The sequence below is a fragment of the Phyllobates terribilis genome, unplaced genomic scaffold (genome assembly GCF_046119375.1).
Source record: "Phyllobates terribilis strain yellow unplaced genomic scaffold, ASM4611937v1 Scaffold_3__8_contigs__length_932513732, whole genome shotgun sequence".
NCBI classification, from domain to species: domain Eukaryota; kingdom Metazoa; phylum Chordata; class Amphibia; order Anura; family Dendrobatidae; genus Phyllobates; species Phyllobates terribilis.
In genome coordinates this window covers 534,422,096-534,442,891 of record NW_027362763.1, presented here as the reverse complement: position 1 = coordinate 534,442,891, position 20,796 = coordinate 534,422,096, and the positions used below count along the sequence as shown (strand labels likewise).

At 42.3% G+C, this 20,796-nt stretch overlaps 1 protein-coding gene across 2 annotated transcripts in view; it reads left to right on the top strand.

Moving 5' to 3' along the window:
- LOC141258221 (uncharacterized) overlaps window positions 1–20,796 on the top strand; it is a 67,591-nt gene that overhangs the window by 27,938 nt on the left and 18,857 nt on the right. For both annotated transcript variants that reach the window (XM_073673234.1, XM_073673235.1), the window contains 2 exons: window positions 8,291–8,429; window positions 17,570–17,706. In XM_073673234.1, coding sequence (XP_073529335.1) covers window positions 8,291–8,429; window positions 17,570–17,706 — 276 coding nt within the window. The remainder of the gene's footprint in view (window positions 1–8,290; window positions 8,430–17,569; window positions 17,707–20,796) is intronic.

Sequence of the window (20,796 nt, the reverse complement as noted above, 5' to 3'; positions counted from 1 at the left end):
GCCTGCGCTTCTCAGTGTCTGCAGGATGACAGGCTGGATGGCAGCGTTCTGCTGCGGTCCAGCCTGTCATCTCGATGTAGCAGAGCTGAAGCTGTCCTGGGAACCATGGAAAGGTAAGGATGATGTTGCTTTATTATTTTATTTTTATTGCAGGAGATCGTTGGCTTCAGCTGGAATGGGTGTGACGGTAAGTATGGTTTAATTTAGAACAATAAAGAATTGTGTGTTTATTTCAATTACAGGATTTTATTCTGGGTGTTTGTGTTTTTTTTAACTTTGACTATGGGGTTAGTAATGGGGGTGTCTTAGTGTCTTCTCTCCATTACTAACCTGGGCTTGATGTCAGCTGGCATTATAAGCTGACATCAACCCCAACCCCATTACCCCACTGCCACCGCTACAGGGCAGTGGGAAGAGCGAGGCTAAGTGCCAGAATTGGCGCATCTTATGGATGCGCCATTTCTGGGGCGGCTGACGGCTGGTGTTTCTAGCCTGGGAGGGGGCCAATATTCATGGCACCCTTCCTGGGCTATTAATATCAGCCCCCAGCTGTCTGCCTAGCCTTTGCTAGCTATTAAAATAGGGGGGACCCCACGTCATTTTTTTGGGGGGGTCCCCCATTTTAATAGCTAGTAAAGGCTAGGTATTCAGCTGGGGGCTGATATTAGTAGCCTGGGAATCTCCGTGGGTATTACCCCCTTCCCAGGCTTCAAACATCTGCCCCAGCCGTCTGCTTAACCTCCGCTAGAGACTAAAATTAGGGGGAACCCCACACCAATTTTTTTTTTTAATAAATCCTTTATTTTAACACTAAATGACAAGTACAGTAATCAACACCATCACTGTACTTCTTATATATGTGACTGACATGTTTCTATCTATCTAATCTATGTGTGATTCTCTATTCTTTCTATTCTAAATTGTCGGGTACAGATGCTGAATTGCCGGCCCGCTTTTTTAAAGAGACGGTGCATGAAAACACTAATATTTTTTTAAATAAATCCTTTACACTAAATGACAAGTACAGTAAGCAACACTGTCACTGTACTTCATATATATGTGACTGACATGTTTCTATCTATCTAATCTATGTGTGAAGCTCTATTCTTTCTGTTCTAAATTGTCGGGTACCGGTGTATGCCGCTGCTGAATTGCCGGCTTTTCATGTTTCACTGTGAGCACTGTTCCCATCGATTTGGGCAACCACCTCCCCCAATACATTCTACATTATTGTTAGTTATTTTCCTTCATGTAGAATTAACCTACAAGGAAAGAAAGGGTTTATTTTCATTCCGATATTTGTGTCCCATTGACTTGCATTGGTTTCCGGTATCGGAATCGGCGATATCCGATACTTTTTGGGTATCGGCCCGATCCAATCCGATCCGATATTTCCTGATATCGGAAGGTATCGCTCAACACTAGTTATAATGTAAAAGTTGTGCCCCAAAATGGAACCACTGAAAACGACATCTTATTACGCAAAAAAAATTGTCCTCACACAGGTCCATTGATGGACAAATGTTAAACTTAAAGTTCTCAGAACATGGTGACACAATAATTAATGCATTTGTTGTTTTCCTCCTAGTTCAGGAACTATGCTGGCAATTTTTTCCCTAGTTCTCAGAAATCGAGTAATTGATTTCTACCAATCCACTTCTTAAAAATAGAAACGGTCAAACAGATGTAGGTGTATTACAAGATAAGATAAGTCAGTGTATAACAGAACCCTTATGATTCATTCTGTTTTGTACAGTAGAGTAAATATTAGAATTATGACTACCATAATTAGTAATTGCAAAACTCTTCTTAAAGGGGTTGTCCACATTTAGGGACAATTTTTTTTCACTTGCTAAAATACCTATATTTTTGCCTAAAAATCATTTTTGTAATGGGTTTCATTGAAATTTTGGCACCGCTTGTCTTCTATAATGTCTGCATTGCACTGTCTAAATCCTAGACAGGCTGCAGAATGAAATACCTGAGAATCTATCAGTGAGCTCATTCTTGCAGTCCAATGATTTATGACCATATTATGACCAACATTAATGTTGAATGTACAGGGAAATCGAGAACCTGTACAACTCAAATAGTCCATCATTTTTAATGAAACTGAATTGCAAAAATCATTTTAAGACTAAACACATACATTTAACTAAAGAAGAAAGTCCGTCAAGGTGGATTACTTCTTTAATTGTGGAAAAGATACAAAGTAATATGTGTAGTAAAATGTAGCATTGATGCAGACCATGAAGCAGAGTCCAAGAGTAGTGGTCTATGGTCTGAATTTGTGGCATTAGTGTAGGTGGTTCTTTTCATATTTAATACAAACCCATTTTAACAAACCCTGTGCTGAATGCCAGATTCCTGTTCATTGAACCTACCAGGGGTCAACCTTCTATATAGAACATATTTGTGATAAAAATGATAAAAATATTTTTTTTATATTCTAGAAAATCGTAGATCGCTTTAAAACTACCCTAAAGCTCTTTACACAAAGCTAAATACATGTTCTGTATCTAATCAGTGCGGTGTGTATCCTTGCAAAACAACTTATGGAACATCGAGATGTTTTGAAAATTTTGTTTCCATTTTTTTTTTATCATTCGCATATTTCTCAAACCAGTGATTTCCATAATTCCACAAGTTTACCTTTTTGGTGTTGAAAGTGATGTCAGCTCTGCTGTACTGTCCTTCCCTCATGCTGGCTGACTGTGAGATGGAAGCTGAAGTACTGTGCCATAGCTCCCAACTGTCCAGGATTCAGCGGGACTGTCCCGGCATCTAAATACTCACCTTTCTCTCTGACGTCTTCATCACCCCATAGCTCTTTCTCCTCCTTGGGGGCAGGGCCACTTCTCTATGCTCAGTGCATAAATTAAATTATAATATTTACTGCTTCTGTGATCCGGTCTTCCCAGGACTCAAACTCGCATCTCAATGTTCATTGGCAGCAGCTTTATGTATGAGCCACAGCTCACAATGATAAACATAGGAGAATTTAGTAATCTTGACCTGTATTACAGGCAGTGAACCCAGAAGCAGATTATGTGATTATGTATGTACATAGAGATACATTGTATATCTCATTATATTTTTATGTTCCATGTATACAGAGGTGAAGAAAAAGACAGATTTTTTTTGTTCCTAGAAAACTCCTAAAAATAATAAAAAGCAATTACAAAAATGTAATTTTTTGGGGGGGGCGTCTACCCTGTACTCAAACCCACAACCCTCAAGATTACAGGCAGGAGCTAAGGCTGCTGAGCCACAAGTTCTAGTGATGTAATAGGGAGAATTTTGTGTACTTGATCTGTATTGTAGGCTCTGACTCCACAGGCAGATTGTACTGATACATTGTACACAGCAGAGTATTTCTATGTATTGTATTCTAGAGGGAGAATAAAAAAAGATCTTTTTATCCCATAAAATTACAAAAAAATGGAAAATGGCGTAAAAAATGGTGTGATTGATATTTTTTCTCTATTAAAACCATAAAAAATGTAATAAAAAATGTAACACTGAGGCCGTGTTCACATGTAGTATAAATGCTGCATTTTTTGTACTGTATTTTTTTTTTTACAGGTGTCCTCGCCACACAGTGCAATAACAATCTCTAAATATTGCATGTTTGCTGCATTTCTTTTATGCGTGTTCCCCTATATTTAATGTGTTTTTGGTGCAGATGTGAATTTGTGTTTTAAATGTTTTTTGATACTATAGAAAAGCTTTTGATTTCATGCAATCACATCAATTTTGCTTAGACATTTAGGCCTTGTTCACATGTAGCGCAAATGTTGCATTTTTTGCTGCTTTTTCTGCACAGAAATTCTGCTGTGTTTAACTGTGAATGTGATTTTATAAAAACTGCAGCGCCTGTGTGTCTAAACCCGCTGTTGAACTGTGCAGTTTTGGTGATTTTTTTTTCTCTCTTGTCTTCTATATGGAGCCTTAAAAAAACACATGTAAAAAACTGCAGTTACTTTTTAAAGTGCAGAATCAAAGCTTTTCTGTACTATAAAAAGCACATTAAAAACGCGGCTTCACATCTGCACCAAAAATGCATCAAATAAGGGGAAAAGGCATAAATGCAGCAAAAATGCAATCAGAGCAAATTGTTATTGTGTAGTTTGGTGCGATCACCTGCGAAAACAAAAAACACAGTATTTATGCTGTGAACACTGCCTTACAGACACCAAAAAGCCAGATGTCATATAGTGAGGATACATAAAGATGAGAAAGTTTTGGCGGCTACAACTGTGAATGAAGGAACAAAAAATAATCCACAGGTCCCAACTAGAGATGAGCAGGACGCACAGATGAAGTCACACCAGCCCTGGGTGATCAAAATCCGCACAGAGAACGCCGGAGGGTAAGAGATTTGCAGCCTCCTGTCCTGCCACCAGGTAGCACTGACACTGACCTGGACACTGAACCGGAGTCCAGTGACTCGATCCTCTCATCTCTAGTCCCAACTGTCCCAGATACAGCGGACAGTCCTGAATTTGGGTCTTCACCCTGCCAGTTTTGGCATCAGCTGAATTTCCCTCACTGTCACCACCCCTTTGACGTTTCCTCCTGCCTGGGTAGAAAGAAATGGCAAATGGGCGTGTATTGGAGTGTGGCCAGAGGCATGGCCAAAATTTGACGCGGCCCTCTACACGCACCACATAATTTCTCCCTATTTCTGATCTTCAAAAGTTAGGAGGTCTGTTGTGAGAGGACTGCAGCTGCAAATGTTTTTGTAATGAGAATAATTTCACTTTTGCTGTACTGTGTTAGCTCTGATCTCACTGCAGAGCTACAATTTTTTTGACCACTTCAGGGAAAAGTTTTCACCCCATTCACATGATTAATTCATTTCTATATGGGAGAATCTTGTGGGCCAAGGCTACATTTACACACAGCAGCCGTGCTGTAGCCGGGAACCGCTGCAGGCCTGTGCCACTGTGGTCTATTCACTGCTCACCTGTACAAGCAATTCATTTTGCAGGAAAACAGCTGTTTCACCTGCATAATCGCATGGCTATTACTATTGGTCTTGCTTGTCAGGTAAACAGCTGTTGTATGGTGAAGCATCAATGTGAGTGGTCCTATTCAATGGGGGTTCAAAATTTGTTCCCCACTGTCACTTCTTCTTGGTGCAGTGTAGGGGCTCAGAGAGTGATCATCTGACAGTCGGTGAAGTTGATGAGTAATGCATCCAGTGCAGTACAGTTAGCGCTGTTCCCAAGTGCCGGGTGCTGAATGCTGCCCTCATCATAGTACCCTGCCAGCGCAGCGATCAGCACGAGCAGGGACAATGGTGAGAGTAGTAGTCTGCTCCCGCTGTCTCCAACTGTAAAAATAAGAAAGAAATAAAAAATCATTATACACACCTGTCCTTAGTGTCCTCCTCTGTAACCCATGCGACCAATCACGCCGAGGAGCTGGGGAGAATGACTCCTGCCACGAGCGAGCGGTGTCCTGTAACTCACTGAGCTTAGCACAGACCAGGGGCCCGCTCGCTGCAGCAAGTCATTCTACCTGGCTCCTCAGCTTGATCGGTCGCGTGGATTACAGCGGGAGACACTTACGACAGGTGATAAGGATTTTTCTATTTTATTCTTATTTTTACAGTCGGACACTGCTGGAGCACACAATACTGCTCTTATCATTGTCCCTGCTGGTGCTGATCGCAGTGGCGGAAACAGCATTTAACTGTACACTGATTCCCAGGCGCCGGTACCTGTGCTCCTGATGCGGCACACGGACAAGAATATCTCCGGTACTGATTTTTCTGGTACTGGAAATATCAGGACGTGTGAAAGAGGCTAACTCCTAAGAGAGTGATGAGGGGCACGAGAAAATATAGGAAAACTCACTGATCGGGGTGGGGAGTGTTATAGTTTGTGCGCTGCTGCAGTTTGTGTGGCAGGGCTGCTTTTTTGTCACAGTCTGGCCCTGGTAGTCACTATGAAATAACCTTTTATTTTATTTGTTTAGCACTAAAATTATATATTTTGCAAAGCTTTGTATGTATTGAATGAAGAGAACTGCACAAATAACCTTTTACCAACAGAGGGAGCTCAAATCATTTATTAAAACTGTTAGTACATATTCAGCATTGTTCCCCATTTTTCAGTCTCTGCTTACTGCAGTCTAAACAAACATAGAAATGTAAAAGGTCTCTGCTAAACGCATTATGGAAATGCTTGCAAGTTTTTTCTTAGGTTTTTTCCCCCACTTGCGACTTAAATGCTAATATGTATCATGAGTATACTGGCAGTACAGGTGCATCTCACTAAATTAGAATATCATCAAAAAGTTAATTTATTTCAGTTCTTCAATCCAAAAAGTGAAACTCATATATTATATAGAGTCATTACAAACAGTGATCTATTAAAAGAGCTTATTTCTGTTAATGTTGATGATTATGGCTTACAGCCAATGAAAACACAAAAGTCATTATCTCAGTAAATTAGAATACTTTATAACAACAGTTTAAAAAATGTTTTTAAAGTTCAAAATGTTGGCCCATTGAAATGTATGTTCAGTAAATGCACTCAATACTTGGTCGGGGCTCCTTTTTCATCAATTACAGCATCAATGCGGTATGGCATGGAGGTGATCAGCCTTTGGCACTGCTGAGGTGTTATGGAAGCCCAGGTTGCTTTGATAGCAGCCTTCAGCTCGTCTGCATTGTTGGGTCTGGTGTCTCATCTTCCTCTTGACAATACCCCATAGATTCTCTTTGGGTTAAGGTCAGGAAAGTTTGCTGGTCGATCAAGCACAGTGATACTGTTGTTTTTAAACCAGGTATTGGTAATTTTGGCAGTGTGGTCAGGTGCCAAGTCCTGCTGGCGAGTGAAATTTCCATCTCCAAAAAGCTTGTCGGCAGAGGGAAGCATGAAGTGCTCTAAAATTTCCTGGTAGACGGCTGCGCTGACTTTGATCTTGATAAAACACAGTGGCCCTACACCAGCAGATGACATGGCTCCCCAAACCATCACTGATTGTGGAAACTTCACACTAGACCTCAAGAATCTTGGATTGTGGCCTCTCCACTCTTCCTCCAGACTCTGGGACTTTGATTTCCAAATGAAAAGCTAAATTTACTTTGCATTTACTTAGTGTCAATGACTGCCTTCTGGACATCTGTCAAGTCAGAAGTCTTCCCCATGATTGTGGAACCTACTGAAACAGACAAATGAACCTTTTTAATCGCATAGGAAGCCTTTGCAGGTGTTGTTTGTTAATTATTCTAATTTACTGAGATAATGACTTTTGTGTTTTCATTGGCTGTAAGCCAAAATCATCAACATTAACAGAAATAAACACGTGAAATAGATCACTCTATTTGTAATGACTCTATATGATGAGTTTCACTTTTCGTATTGAAGAACTGAAATAAATTAACTTTTGATGATATTCTAATTTAGTGAGATGCACCTGTACCTTATTCCCTCTCCCAATTTAAATTACATACACAGTCAACCAAGTTGAGCATGCATGCTTATGGCGGAGTCAGAAAGGAATACCTGGACTTCAAACTATGGAGATGATGTCTATGAGGTAAAGTTCTGACTTATTGCAACAATTGTGACAACATTTATGTCGAGTTTTGCATCCACTATTCCATTATGTGGCCAATTTAATATATTCAAACTGGTGAAAGATCATCTTTTAAGAAGTTTCCAGGCTTAGGGTTCAAGACACTCTATGTGACTGCAGACATGTGAATCCTCACAGTGAATACAGCGCGTGCTGTTAGGATTCTCTGGTGCCGGCGCTGGGAGCAGTCGGTCATTTGACCAAATGCATGTGATTTGCACACTTTTTGCCACATTCCAACTTGGCGTGTCCGGCCTTGCTAAATTCACTTGTATTGAGTGAGACTGCTCAAGTCTAATTGGCATGTGACCACATGCATGCAAGTCACATTCTTGTGGTCACACGCCCGCCCACTCCTGGTGCTGGCACCTGAGAATCCTGACAGCTTGCAGTGTGCGAGCTGTGAGAATTCACAAGTTTGCCATCACATAGAGTGTCTGCGGGCTTGAAAGACAAGCCTGGATAACTTGTTTAAGGATAGGTCATCAATATCATAGTATGGACATTCCCTATAATGTAAATATTGCTCAATATAGCCATATTGAGGGTTAATATTATGTATGGTTAATGGGTAAAATTACATTATATGATAAGTCTGATTATTAGGTATAGACATATAAATATGAAATAAATTCATTTCATTTGATGCTTTCAATACTATCCTACCAAAGTAACATTAAACTTTTATGTTTTCCAGTTGATTAAAACTGAAAACACGGAGGAGACAAAATGGAATATTACAAATCTGCCACTCGGGAACTACTGCATCAGTGTAAATATGAAGTATGGAGAAATCACAAGTCTCTCAAGTCCAGATGAATGTGTCGAAATAAAAGGTATGATGATCACTTTGGTCACTTTAAGACTAGTGGAAAATTTTAACTTCAGAGCACCCCAATCTATAATTCTGTAAATGTTTTTGTCTCAATTGTTAAATTAGAACTTTTTCATTTAAAGTGCACAGCAACTCAGAAAAGGCTGTCAGTCACTGAGTGAGACCATTATCTTTCTCTAGAGACTCACTTCCACTAAGAGATTTAAAGGGATTATATGTGGGTAGAAAAGGTCTGTTTTTTATTTCTTTAAATCTTTTTAAAATGTACTATATATGTGCGGCAAGTTGATTTAAAACAGAAAAATAAAACTGCAAATAAATACAATGTGGACTTTATCCTTCTTTCTGTTTCCTTATTATGTAAAAAAAAAATTCAAATAATAAAAACCCCAAATTGGTAGTGCCACATTCTTAATGACACCCGTAACAAAAATGTCTCATTAGTTAACCCATATGGTAAACATCATAAAAGAAATGAAACAATTGCTGGTTTTCGTTCATCTGCCTCCCAAAACCTGGAAATGAAGTCAGACATATCCCTAAAAGGTACCATTAAATACCTCAACTCATCCCGCAAAAAACAAGTTGTGGCTCCCAGAATGAGAAAAAAATAATGCAATTTTTTTCCAATGACCCTGCACTCTCACCCCCCAATAAAAAGAAATAGTAAAAGTTTAAACATATAAATACTAAAAAATTATGAAATTAAAATTACATTTTGTCTCACAAAAAACAAGCCCTCATAGGGCTATTAAATTGAAAAATTAAATATCTTTTGCTTTTGGAACACATTTATAAAATAAAAAGCGTCCCGTACGTCATCCACACAGTCTCCCCGGTATCGCGCTCCTGCGCAGGCGTACTTCTCTGCCCTGTCGGGGGCAGTGCTAGGTATTGCAGTGCGCATGCGCCGGGAAAGGTCAAAGAGCCCTGGCGCATGCGCACTGCAGTACTTTACTGTGCCCTAGTCAGGGCAGAGAAGTGTGCCTACGCAAGATCGCAATGTCGGGGAGACTGTGGATGACATAGGGATGCGTCATCCACACGAAGCAAGAAGGAGGATGGCATCGCAAGAAGAAGGGAGGCGCCAGACCAGGACCAAGACGACCCTTGAACCACACAGGTGAGTATAATAAAAGCTCTTTATCTTGTCTTGCAGGTTGAATTGGGGGCTTATATACAGCATTATAAAATGCTGTATATGAGGGCTGAATGGCGGTGGCCATATCTCATATGGGTCAAACCTGGTGACAGGTTCCCTTTAAGAGATTGATGAATAGGCTCACGCCTTTTAATGATTCAGGATCGTCGTACAAGTGGCAAGCGCCGCCGTATGTGCCTTGCCACAAATTCTACTCTAGTCCCTGCTGGAGTAAGATTTGTGACATGGCAAACACCGCCACTTGAATTTGATACACTTCAGTCGCCACACGCCTGTCCCACCCTAGCTTTGGCCACTTTGTCAGAGCTGAGTGAGAATGGTGTGAGGATGCCAAAAGTCTCAAAATTTTAGTGTAACCTTGAGTTGCACCCAAATTTTGTGACTTTTCAAGTCTTAATATGCCAGAATTCTGGCGTAAAATTCTGGCGTGAATTGGACTCATAATGTTTAATGATGGACATTTTCTTTTTAGACCTTTCTCTCTGGAAAGAACAATGTGTTGACAAACTGCTAAGGCAGAACAGCGAATGATTAGGATTGCACATAATAGAGAGAAGATCATCCCATTATAAATTTTGACTGAACACTGGATGTCTGGGAGAGTGCAAAATACCCAGGCAATGTTACTCACTATCGAGAAAAATATATTGAACGTAATACCTTGTACATAAAGCAAATATGATTGGGTAGGGACATCATGATAGGTCTAATTTAGGCTGTCTACCTACATTTTTCATGCCTGAACCCAACAAAGCTGATGCCAAAGTCAACCAGCATCTAGGATTTGTTCAAAGTGGGCAGCAATGCAAGAAACTAGTGAGTAACTGCAGTGCTGCCCCCTGTTGACGTCTTGGGGCAATGGATGCGGCGGGGAGTAAATGTAGCCTGAGACTCCTGTGACGTCACATTTGAGATTCCTCTCAAACTAAATGACACGATGTACAGTAAAAAAAAACACATTTAGAAATTAAGTTGATGGGGAGAAGTGTAAGGTATTAAGTAATAAAGAAAATTAGAAAAGGCTCACCCAGCTTGATTCTGCTTCTGAAATGCTTTACCATGCACAGATCAAAAGCTACTGCTCGGTGCTCGTCCGAGCATCTCACTACTCGAGATGCTCGGCGCTCGCCGAGTATTTCCGGGGTAGCTCGGCGGGAGCTCGGGTCCCCTTCCTGCATGTTTGGCGCTCTTTAGGGATTGCCTGCCACTCACTGTAATGCCGTAGCCATGTTGGTTGTGGCATTACAGTGATTGGCTGGCCGCATAGCGCCATCGGGTCTATATCAGATCTGGCGCCGTCAGTCACTCTGGAATTAGACAGTGTAGGGAGAGGTGCTGCTGCGTCAGGGAGAGATTTGCTTGTGTATTAGGTAGTGTAGGGAGAAAAACCATACATTACACATATCCATCTTAGGGTATGTGCACACGATGCAGAAATGCTCAGGATTTTTTCCTGAGCGTTTCTGCATCTCTCTGGCAGGAAAAAACGCATGCGGATTGTACATGCGGTTTCCTGCCAGGGACATGCGGAAATGAAGCGGTCTTCACTTTCATTTCCGCATGCGGGTTGACAAGCGCTTCCCAAGCGATTTTAGCATCACTTGGAAAGTGCTTGTCAACTTCACACTATATAAATCCATGCAACCGGCATGGATTTATATAGTGTGTGAATGTCAAAAAATAAATATATACTTTACCCTCTGATGGCCCCCGGTGTCCTGCTTCGCTCGGTCCCGGCTGCCGGCAGTGAAGACTTTAGGACCTTCCGACGTCAGCGTCACGTGACCCGTCACATGACTCTGACGTCAGCGAAGGTCCTTCTTCATTCAACCGCGAAGTGCCGGGGAATCAAGCAGGAGCGCTGCGCGGGCCGTCAGAAAGTGAGAATATATATATTTTTTATTTTATTCTTTTTTTTTTAATGGTACCTGGGTCTGGGTGAGAGTCCTCTCATCCACACCCGGGTACCATCCGCACATTAGACCGCATGAAAAGCGCATCAACATATACAGTGATGCGGATTCCATGCGGTCTAATGCAAGTCAATGACTGCAAAAGAGCAGCGTTTAAGCAAAATTAATTGACATGCTGCGGATTTTTGACCGCAGCGTTTACGCTGCGGAAAAATCCGCATCATGGGCACAGCACATGCGGATTTCAATTGGGGAACATTGCTGCCCTTCTACCATGCGTTTTTCATGCGTTTCCGCGGCGTTTACGCAACTGCAAAAACGCTGCGGAAACGCATGAAAAACGCATCGTGTGAACTCAGCCTTAACAAATAGTCCTTTTCAGGACTAACTAATCCATCTGCAGAGATATCAGGCAGGCAGTGTATATAGGCAGGCAGTGCATATAGCACAAGAGGCTCCATTCCAATTCTGCCTTCTGCTGCTGTTAGATATTTCTATACAAAGGCCCAGGTCTCAGGGGCCAGGAATACTTTTCTTTGGATCTTAATCCTCATTATTTGCTTAAAAAGCAATCCAGAACACCGTTTTTCTGCGCCATTTGCTTGTTGGCACTGCAGAATACAGCCAAGTCCTTTCCATATTACAACGCTAGAAATCCAGCTATTTAAAACTGTGTTTTCTCCATCAAACGGATCACATATACGATGTCAGAAAATACTGCCATTTCTGGCCTCCATTAAAAATTTCCTTTAGTGTGTCAATGAAGCAATTCACAGCAGTTTGCTGGTCAAACTACTTACCTACAGGCCAGGTATTTAAAACTCTGTTTTCTCCATCACACGGATCACATATACGTTATCAGAAAATACTGCCATTTCTGGCCTCCATTAAAAATTTCCTTTAGTGTGTCAGTGAAGCAATTCACAGCAGTTTGCTGGTCAAACTACTTACCTACATGCCAGGTATTTAAAACTCTGTTTTCTCCATCACACAAATCACATATAAGTTCACTCCAAACTCAGTCATTTGTAATGAGCGTGGAAGATACTGTCCTCCATTTAAAATGGGCAAGGGATGGGGAACTGGATGTGATGGTAATGGTGCATGCAGAGGCCGAGGACAAGGCCGTGGGCAAGCTGAAATTGTGCCACAACAAACACCCACATCTTCTCGCCTGATCTTCCTGTCCCAATTTCTAGGGGACCGCAGCACACCACTATTGAACCCAGAGCAGTGTCAAAAGGTTGTTGGTTGGATAGTGGATAATGCTTCCAGTCACTTAGCCACCACCACCACCCTGTCTTCCACACAGTCAAGTCTTAGTAGCCGTGAGTCTGGACCGGATATTCCTCACCCTGATCCTCCTTCCTCCCACCATGCCGAGTGCCCGGAGATAAATGATCCAACACTTGGACACTCTGAAGAGCTGTTCACTTTTCCATTTATAGATTCGGGCCTCTCACCCAGTCCACTTGAAGCGGGGCAAGAGGAGATCGCATGTAGCGATGCCCAAATATTTGAGCAGCCACGGTCACATGAAGGCAACGGTGGGAAAGTGTCACAAGAGGTGGACGATGATGAGACACAATTGCCAGAAAGTCAGGAGGAGGACCAGGGTGCAGAAGTGGAAGACGAGGTGGTGGATGATATAGTAACTGACCCAACCTGGCAGGAGGATATGCAGAGTTAGGACAGCAGCACACGGGAAGGGAGGCAGAGCACCCCAACATTCAGGAAGAAGCAGTGAGGTGGCCGCAGACAGAAGGCAGGCAACCGTTCCCCGTAACACCAACACGAAGGAAGTTGCTAGTACAACTGTTAGGTCTTCCCGAGTCTGGTTGTTTTTTAAAGACTCTGCCGATAGCCCCAAGAAGGCCATTTGCATCACCTGCCAGGCCAGCATCAGCAGGGGTGGCAAAACGACCAGCCTGACAACCACCAGCATGATCAGGCACATGGCAGCAAATCACCCGACTTTGTGGTCCGAACCCAAGGGTCCAGGAACAGTGTCTGCAGGTGCCACCATTGCTTCATCCGCTGTTGTACATGCAAGCCAATCCCCTGTCCATGGTGCATGCGAAGAAGCCTCCTGTCCTGCACCTGTCATTCCGCACTCTCCAGTAGCAGCATCAGGAAGCACGTCCATGTCCTTGTCCCAGTGCAGCGTTCAGTTGTCCTTACCCCAGTCCTTGGAACACAAGCGCAAATATGCAGCCAACGCCCCACAGGTCACACTACTAAATTCTCACGTTTCACGACTGCTTGCGCTCGAAATGTTGCCTTTTAGGCTCGTGGAGATGGAAGCATTCCGCAACCTGATGGTGGCGTCGTCCCTCGGTACTCGGTCCCCAGCCGCCACTATTTCTCCCGGTGTAGCGTCCCCACATTACACAAGCACGTGTCCTAAAACATTAGCCGTGCCCTCAACAACGCAATTACCGGGAAATTCTACCTAACCACAGACACGTGGACAAGTGCATACCCTATAACTGTATAGCAGACTCTCTCCTTTCTAATGGGAATTTGCCGTTACTGTGGCCCTGCTCTATGTGTCTTTAAATTCTTAGTGGGGCTTTTCCTAAAATTGTTCAGCCGTTGGTCTCACTGCATAGCCTATAACTGTATAGCAGACCCTCTCCTTTCTAATGGGAACATGTCGTACCTTGTTACTGTGGCCCTGCTCTATGTGTCTTTAAATTCTTAGTGGGGTTTTTCCCAAACTTTGGCAGCCCTTGCAGTTACAGCATGGGCATTACCACTGTAGGAGACCCGCTCCTTTATAATGGGAACATTTTTTTTTACTGAGACCCTCCTCTATGTCTCTTCAAAGGGGTATTGGGTTGCGTTCAAATTTTTGGCAGCCCTTGCAGTCACTGGATACACAATAACAGTATAGGAGACCCACTTGTTAATAATGGGAACAGCAAAGCATAGCCGGCTGATGGCTCTCTAACAATAGCGAGGGCCGACTGCTGGCCTTTTAAGAATAGTAAGGGCCGTCTGATGGCCCTATAAAAATAGGCTTTATGACTTTCAGAGTCCCTCCATCATAAATAAAACAGGATGTGTCTGATGATGTGTCACACACCACATTGCCAGATAAGGTTGTAAAATGTTAAAATGACATTTCCCAGTGAATGCATTTGTCTTAAAAAATAACGTAAAAAAACAAAACAATAGGATCTTTCTTTAGTATAAAAAACAGCGTCACCAATTTAACCTCAATGTAATCACATTGTTCAGCTCCTGCACCTCCTCCTCCATCTCCGAAATGACCACATCAGTCACAAGCTAACAGCACTGCAGCACTGCCTTGGCCAAGCAGCAACAGGCTGTGCTGAAGATAACATGCTTAATTGACAAACCGCCCAGCGATACAGAGTTGTTGAAAGCTGTAACACTGCAGCCTGATCTGTGGCTCTCACCGCTGAAAATACAGCCAGGCATGGTTGTGTGTGACAATGGGCGGAACCTGGTGATGGAGAAATGACACCCACCGTAGATACGGTTTCCCTCTATGCCAGTCCTTTCACCGAGCTAAATACAACTCTCATCAAAAAAAACTGTGGACTGGCTCTGTACCGTCCCTGGCCACATTCACCTGTCCACGTGTTTGTGGTTAGGCGGTCCTTCTCAGTAAGTGCACTGGGGAGGGCACGGGTAATGTTGTGGGACCCGTGTTTCTGGAAGGCGGAGATGACATGTCATTTGAGCACTGTTCCCATCAAACTGGGCAATTTTTAGGCCCTCTGCAGACCGCCGGGGGGAGCCGCCTGAAAAATGCTCGAGATTCCCCTAGACTTACATTGCACTCGTTGCTCGGGTCGAGCGCCCGAGTATTCCAATTTGCTCGACCCGAGCAACAAGTACCCGAGCAATTTAGTGCTTGCTCATCACTTGTTAATATGTATACACTTAATATGTGTACACTTAAGTCCAGCAACAGGACTTAGCTGCAGCTGGTAGAAAAAGAACAGAAAAAACCTTTCAGCTTCCATATTGGCATAGTGTTTTCAAAAGCTTAAAAGATATTTTTTAACAGCTGGAGCTGGTGTCTGTTTCTGAATCTAAATGGATTTATACCACCTTTAAGAATGGTATAAGATGATAGCATTGCATAGCTGTAGAAAAAGACATGGACCGCACATCCAAAACCAGTGACAGTGGGCTTCATACAGTCTGAGCAGAATGTCAGACTAAGAACCTCATTTTCTGTTTTGTAATTTTTTGCTTAGCCACAATAGATCAATGTGCATGTTTTGGATGTGCAGTCCATGTTTGTATTCTATAGTTATGATATAAGATGATAGCATTTATTTTCTACTTTTTTTATTTTTTATTTCCACTTTTCTTTTTTTTAATGTTTTCTTCTATTTTCATATATACAATGTAATGTGTAGTGTATATAAATATGCATGCGTTTATACATTCAGTGGGGAAAATAAGTATTTAATACACTGACGATTTTGTAAGTTTTCCCACCTACAAAGAATGGAGAGGTCTGTAATTTTTTCGTACACTTCAACTGTGAGAGACAGAATCTAAAAATAAAACCAGAAAATAGCATGAATTAAGTATTTGATACAATAGAAAAACAGAAGTTAATATTTGGTACAGAAACTTTTGTTTCCAATTACAGAGGTCAAACGTTTCCTGTAGTTCTTGATCAAGTTTGCACACACAGCAGTAGGGATTTTGGCCCACTCCTCCATACAGATATTCTCTAGATAGTTTTAGGTTTTGGGGTTGTCGCTGGGAAATATTGAGTTTCAGCTCCCTCCAAAGATTTTCTATTGGGTTCAGGTCTGCAGACTGGCTAGGCCACTCCAGGACCTTGGAATGCTTCTTACGGAGCCACTCCTTAGTTACCCTGCCTGTGTATTTAGGGTCATTGTCATGCTGAAAGACCCAGCAACGACCCATCTTCAATGAGGGGTGACTGAGGGTAGGAGGTTATTGACCAAAATCTCATTATACATGAACCCATCCATCCTCCCTTCAATATGGTGCAGTCATCCTGTCCCCTTTGCAGAAAAGCACCCCCAAAGTATGATGTTTTCCCCACCATGCTTCACAGTTGGGACGGTGTTCTTGGAGTTGTACTCATTCTTCTTCTTCCTCCAAACACGGCAAGTGGAGTTGATACCAAAAACTTCTATTTTGGTCTCATCTGACCACATAACCTTCTTCCATGCCTACCGGTAATGTTTGAGACTGTGGTCCCAGCTGTCTTCAGGTCATTGACCAGGTCCTTCCATTTAGTTCTGGGCTGATTCCTGACCTTTCTCAGAATCATCCTTACTCCACGAGGTGAGATCTTGCATCGAGCCCTAGACTGAGGAAGATTGACAGTCATCTTGTGTTTCTTCCATTTTCTAGTAATTGTGCCAAAAGTTGTTGCCTTCTCACCAAGCTGCATGTCTATTGTCCTGTAGCCCATCACAGCCTTGTGCAGGTCTACAATTTTGTCCCTGGTGTCCTTAGACAGCACTTTGTCTTGGCAATGGTGGAGAGGTTGGAGTTTGATTGAGTGTGTGGTTAGGTGTCTTTTATACAGGTAACAAGTTCAACAGGTGCAATAAATACAGGTAATGAGTGCAGAATAGAAGGGCTTCTTAAAGAAAAACTAACAGGTTGGTAGGTGATCAAATACTTTTTTCATGCAATAAAATGCAATTTAATTAATTAAAAATCATACAATGTGATATTCTGTTTTTTTTAAGATTCTGTCACTCACAGTTGAAGTGTACCTATGATAAAAATTACAGATCTCTCCACTCTTTGTAGGTGAAAACTTGCAAAATCGTCAGTGTATCACATACCTATTTTCCCCACTGTATGTCTGTATGTGATGAACATAAACGGAACAAAAGTTATACTAGTAGTTTCCTTATGGGAGTTTTGTACCACTCGGGAAGGATTCAACGTGCGAGGGCTAGGTATATCTAAAAAGGTCCTTTAACGTTATTGGACACAATATACTTGTGTTTATTCAATTTGCTTACAGTTAAAATATATATTTTTATGTATTTACGTCATTACTCATTTTGATACCTATCTTCTTAGGTATAATAGCTAAGGAAGTCCTCATAGGATCCATCTTGGCTGTCATGGCTTCTGTGGTCATTGTTGCAATTCTGACCATTTATCTTATTCTGTACAGAAACGTGTTCTATCCAAAGCCACCTCTTCCTTCTAACCTGGTAAGCTGAAAAACGTAGTGAAATATATAATGTGAATGTTCTCCACTCAAACCACCTCCTTTATGAGCCAGAATGAAAATCCACTAACAAGCAAGAGATTTTTACTGTAATGCTATGGCCAGCACCCCTGCATGGTTCCCCGTCCTCAACAATGCAGGGACGCCAGCATACTCGCCACCATGGCCCCACAGCATTGTCTCTGGCGTGTTCCCTGCTTCCTGCTCTGACTCTCGGCGGTGCCCCTATGGCGTGCGCGCTCCCCTGCTCTAAAAGGGGAGGTGAGCGCATATAGTAAAATGCCCTCAACGTATTGCTGAGAAGCATTTAGTGTTAAAGTTCACCTGCAAGATGGCTCTCAGCCATTAGCTGGGAGTCATGCTATATAAAAGCCTCCCTCCCCCTTAGGGAGTCACCGAAGCAACAGTATTCATTAGTGTGTAGTTTCTCCTACTAGTGAGTTGTGAGGTCCCCTGGTCCCGGTGTGACCAGTGTCCTGAATTTGAATCCCTGCTCCCTGTGTGGCCAGTGTCCTGAACCTGAATCCCTGGTCCTGGTGCGGTCAGTGCCTGAACTTCATCCCCTGGGCCATGTGTGGCCAGTGTCCTGAACCTCGTCCCCTGGTCTGTGTGCGACCAGTGCCTGAACCTCGTCCCCCAGTCCGTGTGCAGTTGGTGCCAGTACCACGTGCGCCATCTGCGGGCATGATACTTACTCTGACCACTCAAATGCCTGCATGTAATACAGCAAGGGAAATGAGCAGCAGATGGCAACAGCTGTCAGGTTCTCCCCATAAAAGCTTTTATTAAGGCTTTCACTGTTAAGGGCACAATAGTTACATGCTGACAGTTGAGAAGGAAAACTTCTAATCTTTTACATGGTTTTGGTTTTGTTTCTCTTGTCATCTCTGAAATAGTAAGCTGGTGTCCATTGTTAAATTTAATTAGCATTTACACATTGGGGAAGTGAGCGTCTATGGCAGTGGTGGGGAACCTATGGCCCGTGGGCTGCAAACGGGCCCGCAAGCCTTTTCCCTAACCTCTGAGCAGATTCCTGGGGACCACAGTGCTCGGGCTGGTGGCCACGTCTTGCTGCTTGATAGCCCTTTAAATTCCTTCTTGCAATGCAAGCATATGCATGCAGCATTCACTATTGAACACTGTGGCACATGCATTGAAGGATTAAATCCTCACGCTGGCCAGTGTCAGTGTCTCAATGTATTTTGTGGACGGAGTTAGTGCGCAATGCGCTCCAGCCCCACTGTCTCCTTTGATTTCCGTGCTCCAACCCCACTGTATCACATGATGTGTATACTCCAGCCCCAATGTCTCCTATTATATATGCTCCAACCCCACTGTCTCCTGTGATGCATATACTCCAGCCCCAATGTCTCCTATTATTTATGCTCCAACCGCACTATATCCTGTGATGAAAATACTCCAACCCCAATGTCTCCGATCTAATATACTCCAGCCCTAGCGTCTGCTATGTGATATATATGCTCCTGCCCTAGCGTCTCCTATGTAATGCACATGCTCCAGCCCAACTGTCTGCCCACAGATTGGGCTGCATGTATCTGCTGTCAGATTTCTTTTAAATAAAGAGACATACTTCATGAATGTATCTTCTACAGTTTACTAGTAGTAAGATAAAACTCCAAATATTCCATCAGTCAAAATACAATAAAGAAACTATAAGCTAATTTCAGCTCTGAGTGCTTGTTCACGGGTTCAAAAACCTAGTTAGCTCAAAATCCTAAACAGAGTTGGACACAAAAAATGAGCACCTCTGTACAAAGACAATATTTGCAGCCCTTGTTATTTAATATGTAATTTTACAGCACCCCCTAAAGTCTCAATCCAAGGCGGGCATTTACAGGAAATCTAATAGACAGTAATTTGATACTAGGTCACATTGCACCCTCATGCCTATTTGGCCTCTACGCAGCTGCACAAGTGCACCAATGGTGTGTCCACCTGGCCCTACCCTTAACCACTTCGCGCCAAAGCCTGCTTTTGCCTTCGTGACCAGGCCAATTTTTTCAATTCTGACCACTGTCACTTTATGAAGTAATTACTCTGGAACGCTTTAACGGATTCCCCTGATTCTTAGATTGTTTTTTCATGACATATTGTACTTCATGATAGTGGTAAAATTTCTTCGCTATCACTTGCGTTTATTTGTGAAAAAATCAGAAATTTGCCACAATTTTGAAAATTTTGCAATTTTCAAACTTTGAATTTTCATGCCCTTAAATCAGAGAGATATGTCACACAAAATAGTTAATAAATACCATTTCCCACATGTCTACTTCACATCAGCACAATTTTGGAACCAAAATATTTTTTTGTTAGGGAGTTATAAGGGTTAAAAGTTGACCAGCGATTTCTCATTTTTCCAACAAAATTTACAAAAGCATTTTTTTAGGGACCACATCTTATTTTAAGTGACTTTGAGGGGCCTTTATGACAGAAAATACCCAAAAATGACACCATTCTAAAAACTGAACCCCTCAAGGTGCTCAAAACCACATTCAAGAACTTTATTAACCCTTCAGGTGTTTCACGGGAATTTTTGGAATGTGGAAGAAAACAATGAACATTTAACTTTTTTTCACAAAAATGTTATTTTAGACCCAATTTTTTTATTTTCACAAGGGTAACAGGAAAAAATGAACTACACAATTTGTATTGCAATTTCTCATGAGCGCGCTGATACCCCATATGTGAGGGAAAACCACTGTTTGGGCACACTGCAGGGTTCGGAAGGGAAGGAGCGCCATTAGACTTTTTGAATGTAAAATTTGTTTGAATAATTAGCGGATGCCATGTCGCATTTGGGGAGCCCCTAATGTGCCTAAACAGTGGAAACCCCCCACAAGTGACACCATTTTGGACACTAGACCCCTTAGGGAACTTATTTAGATGTGTGGTGAGCACCTTGCACCCCCAGGTGCTTCACAGAAGTTTATAATATTGATCCGTAAAAATAAAATTTTCACATTTTTCCCACAAAAAATGTTTTTCATCCCCTAATTTTGCATTATCATAAGGATAACAGAAGAAATTGCACCATGAAATTTGTTGTGCAATT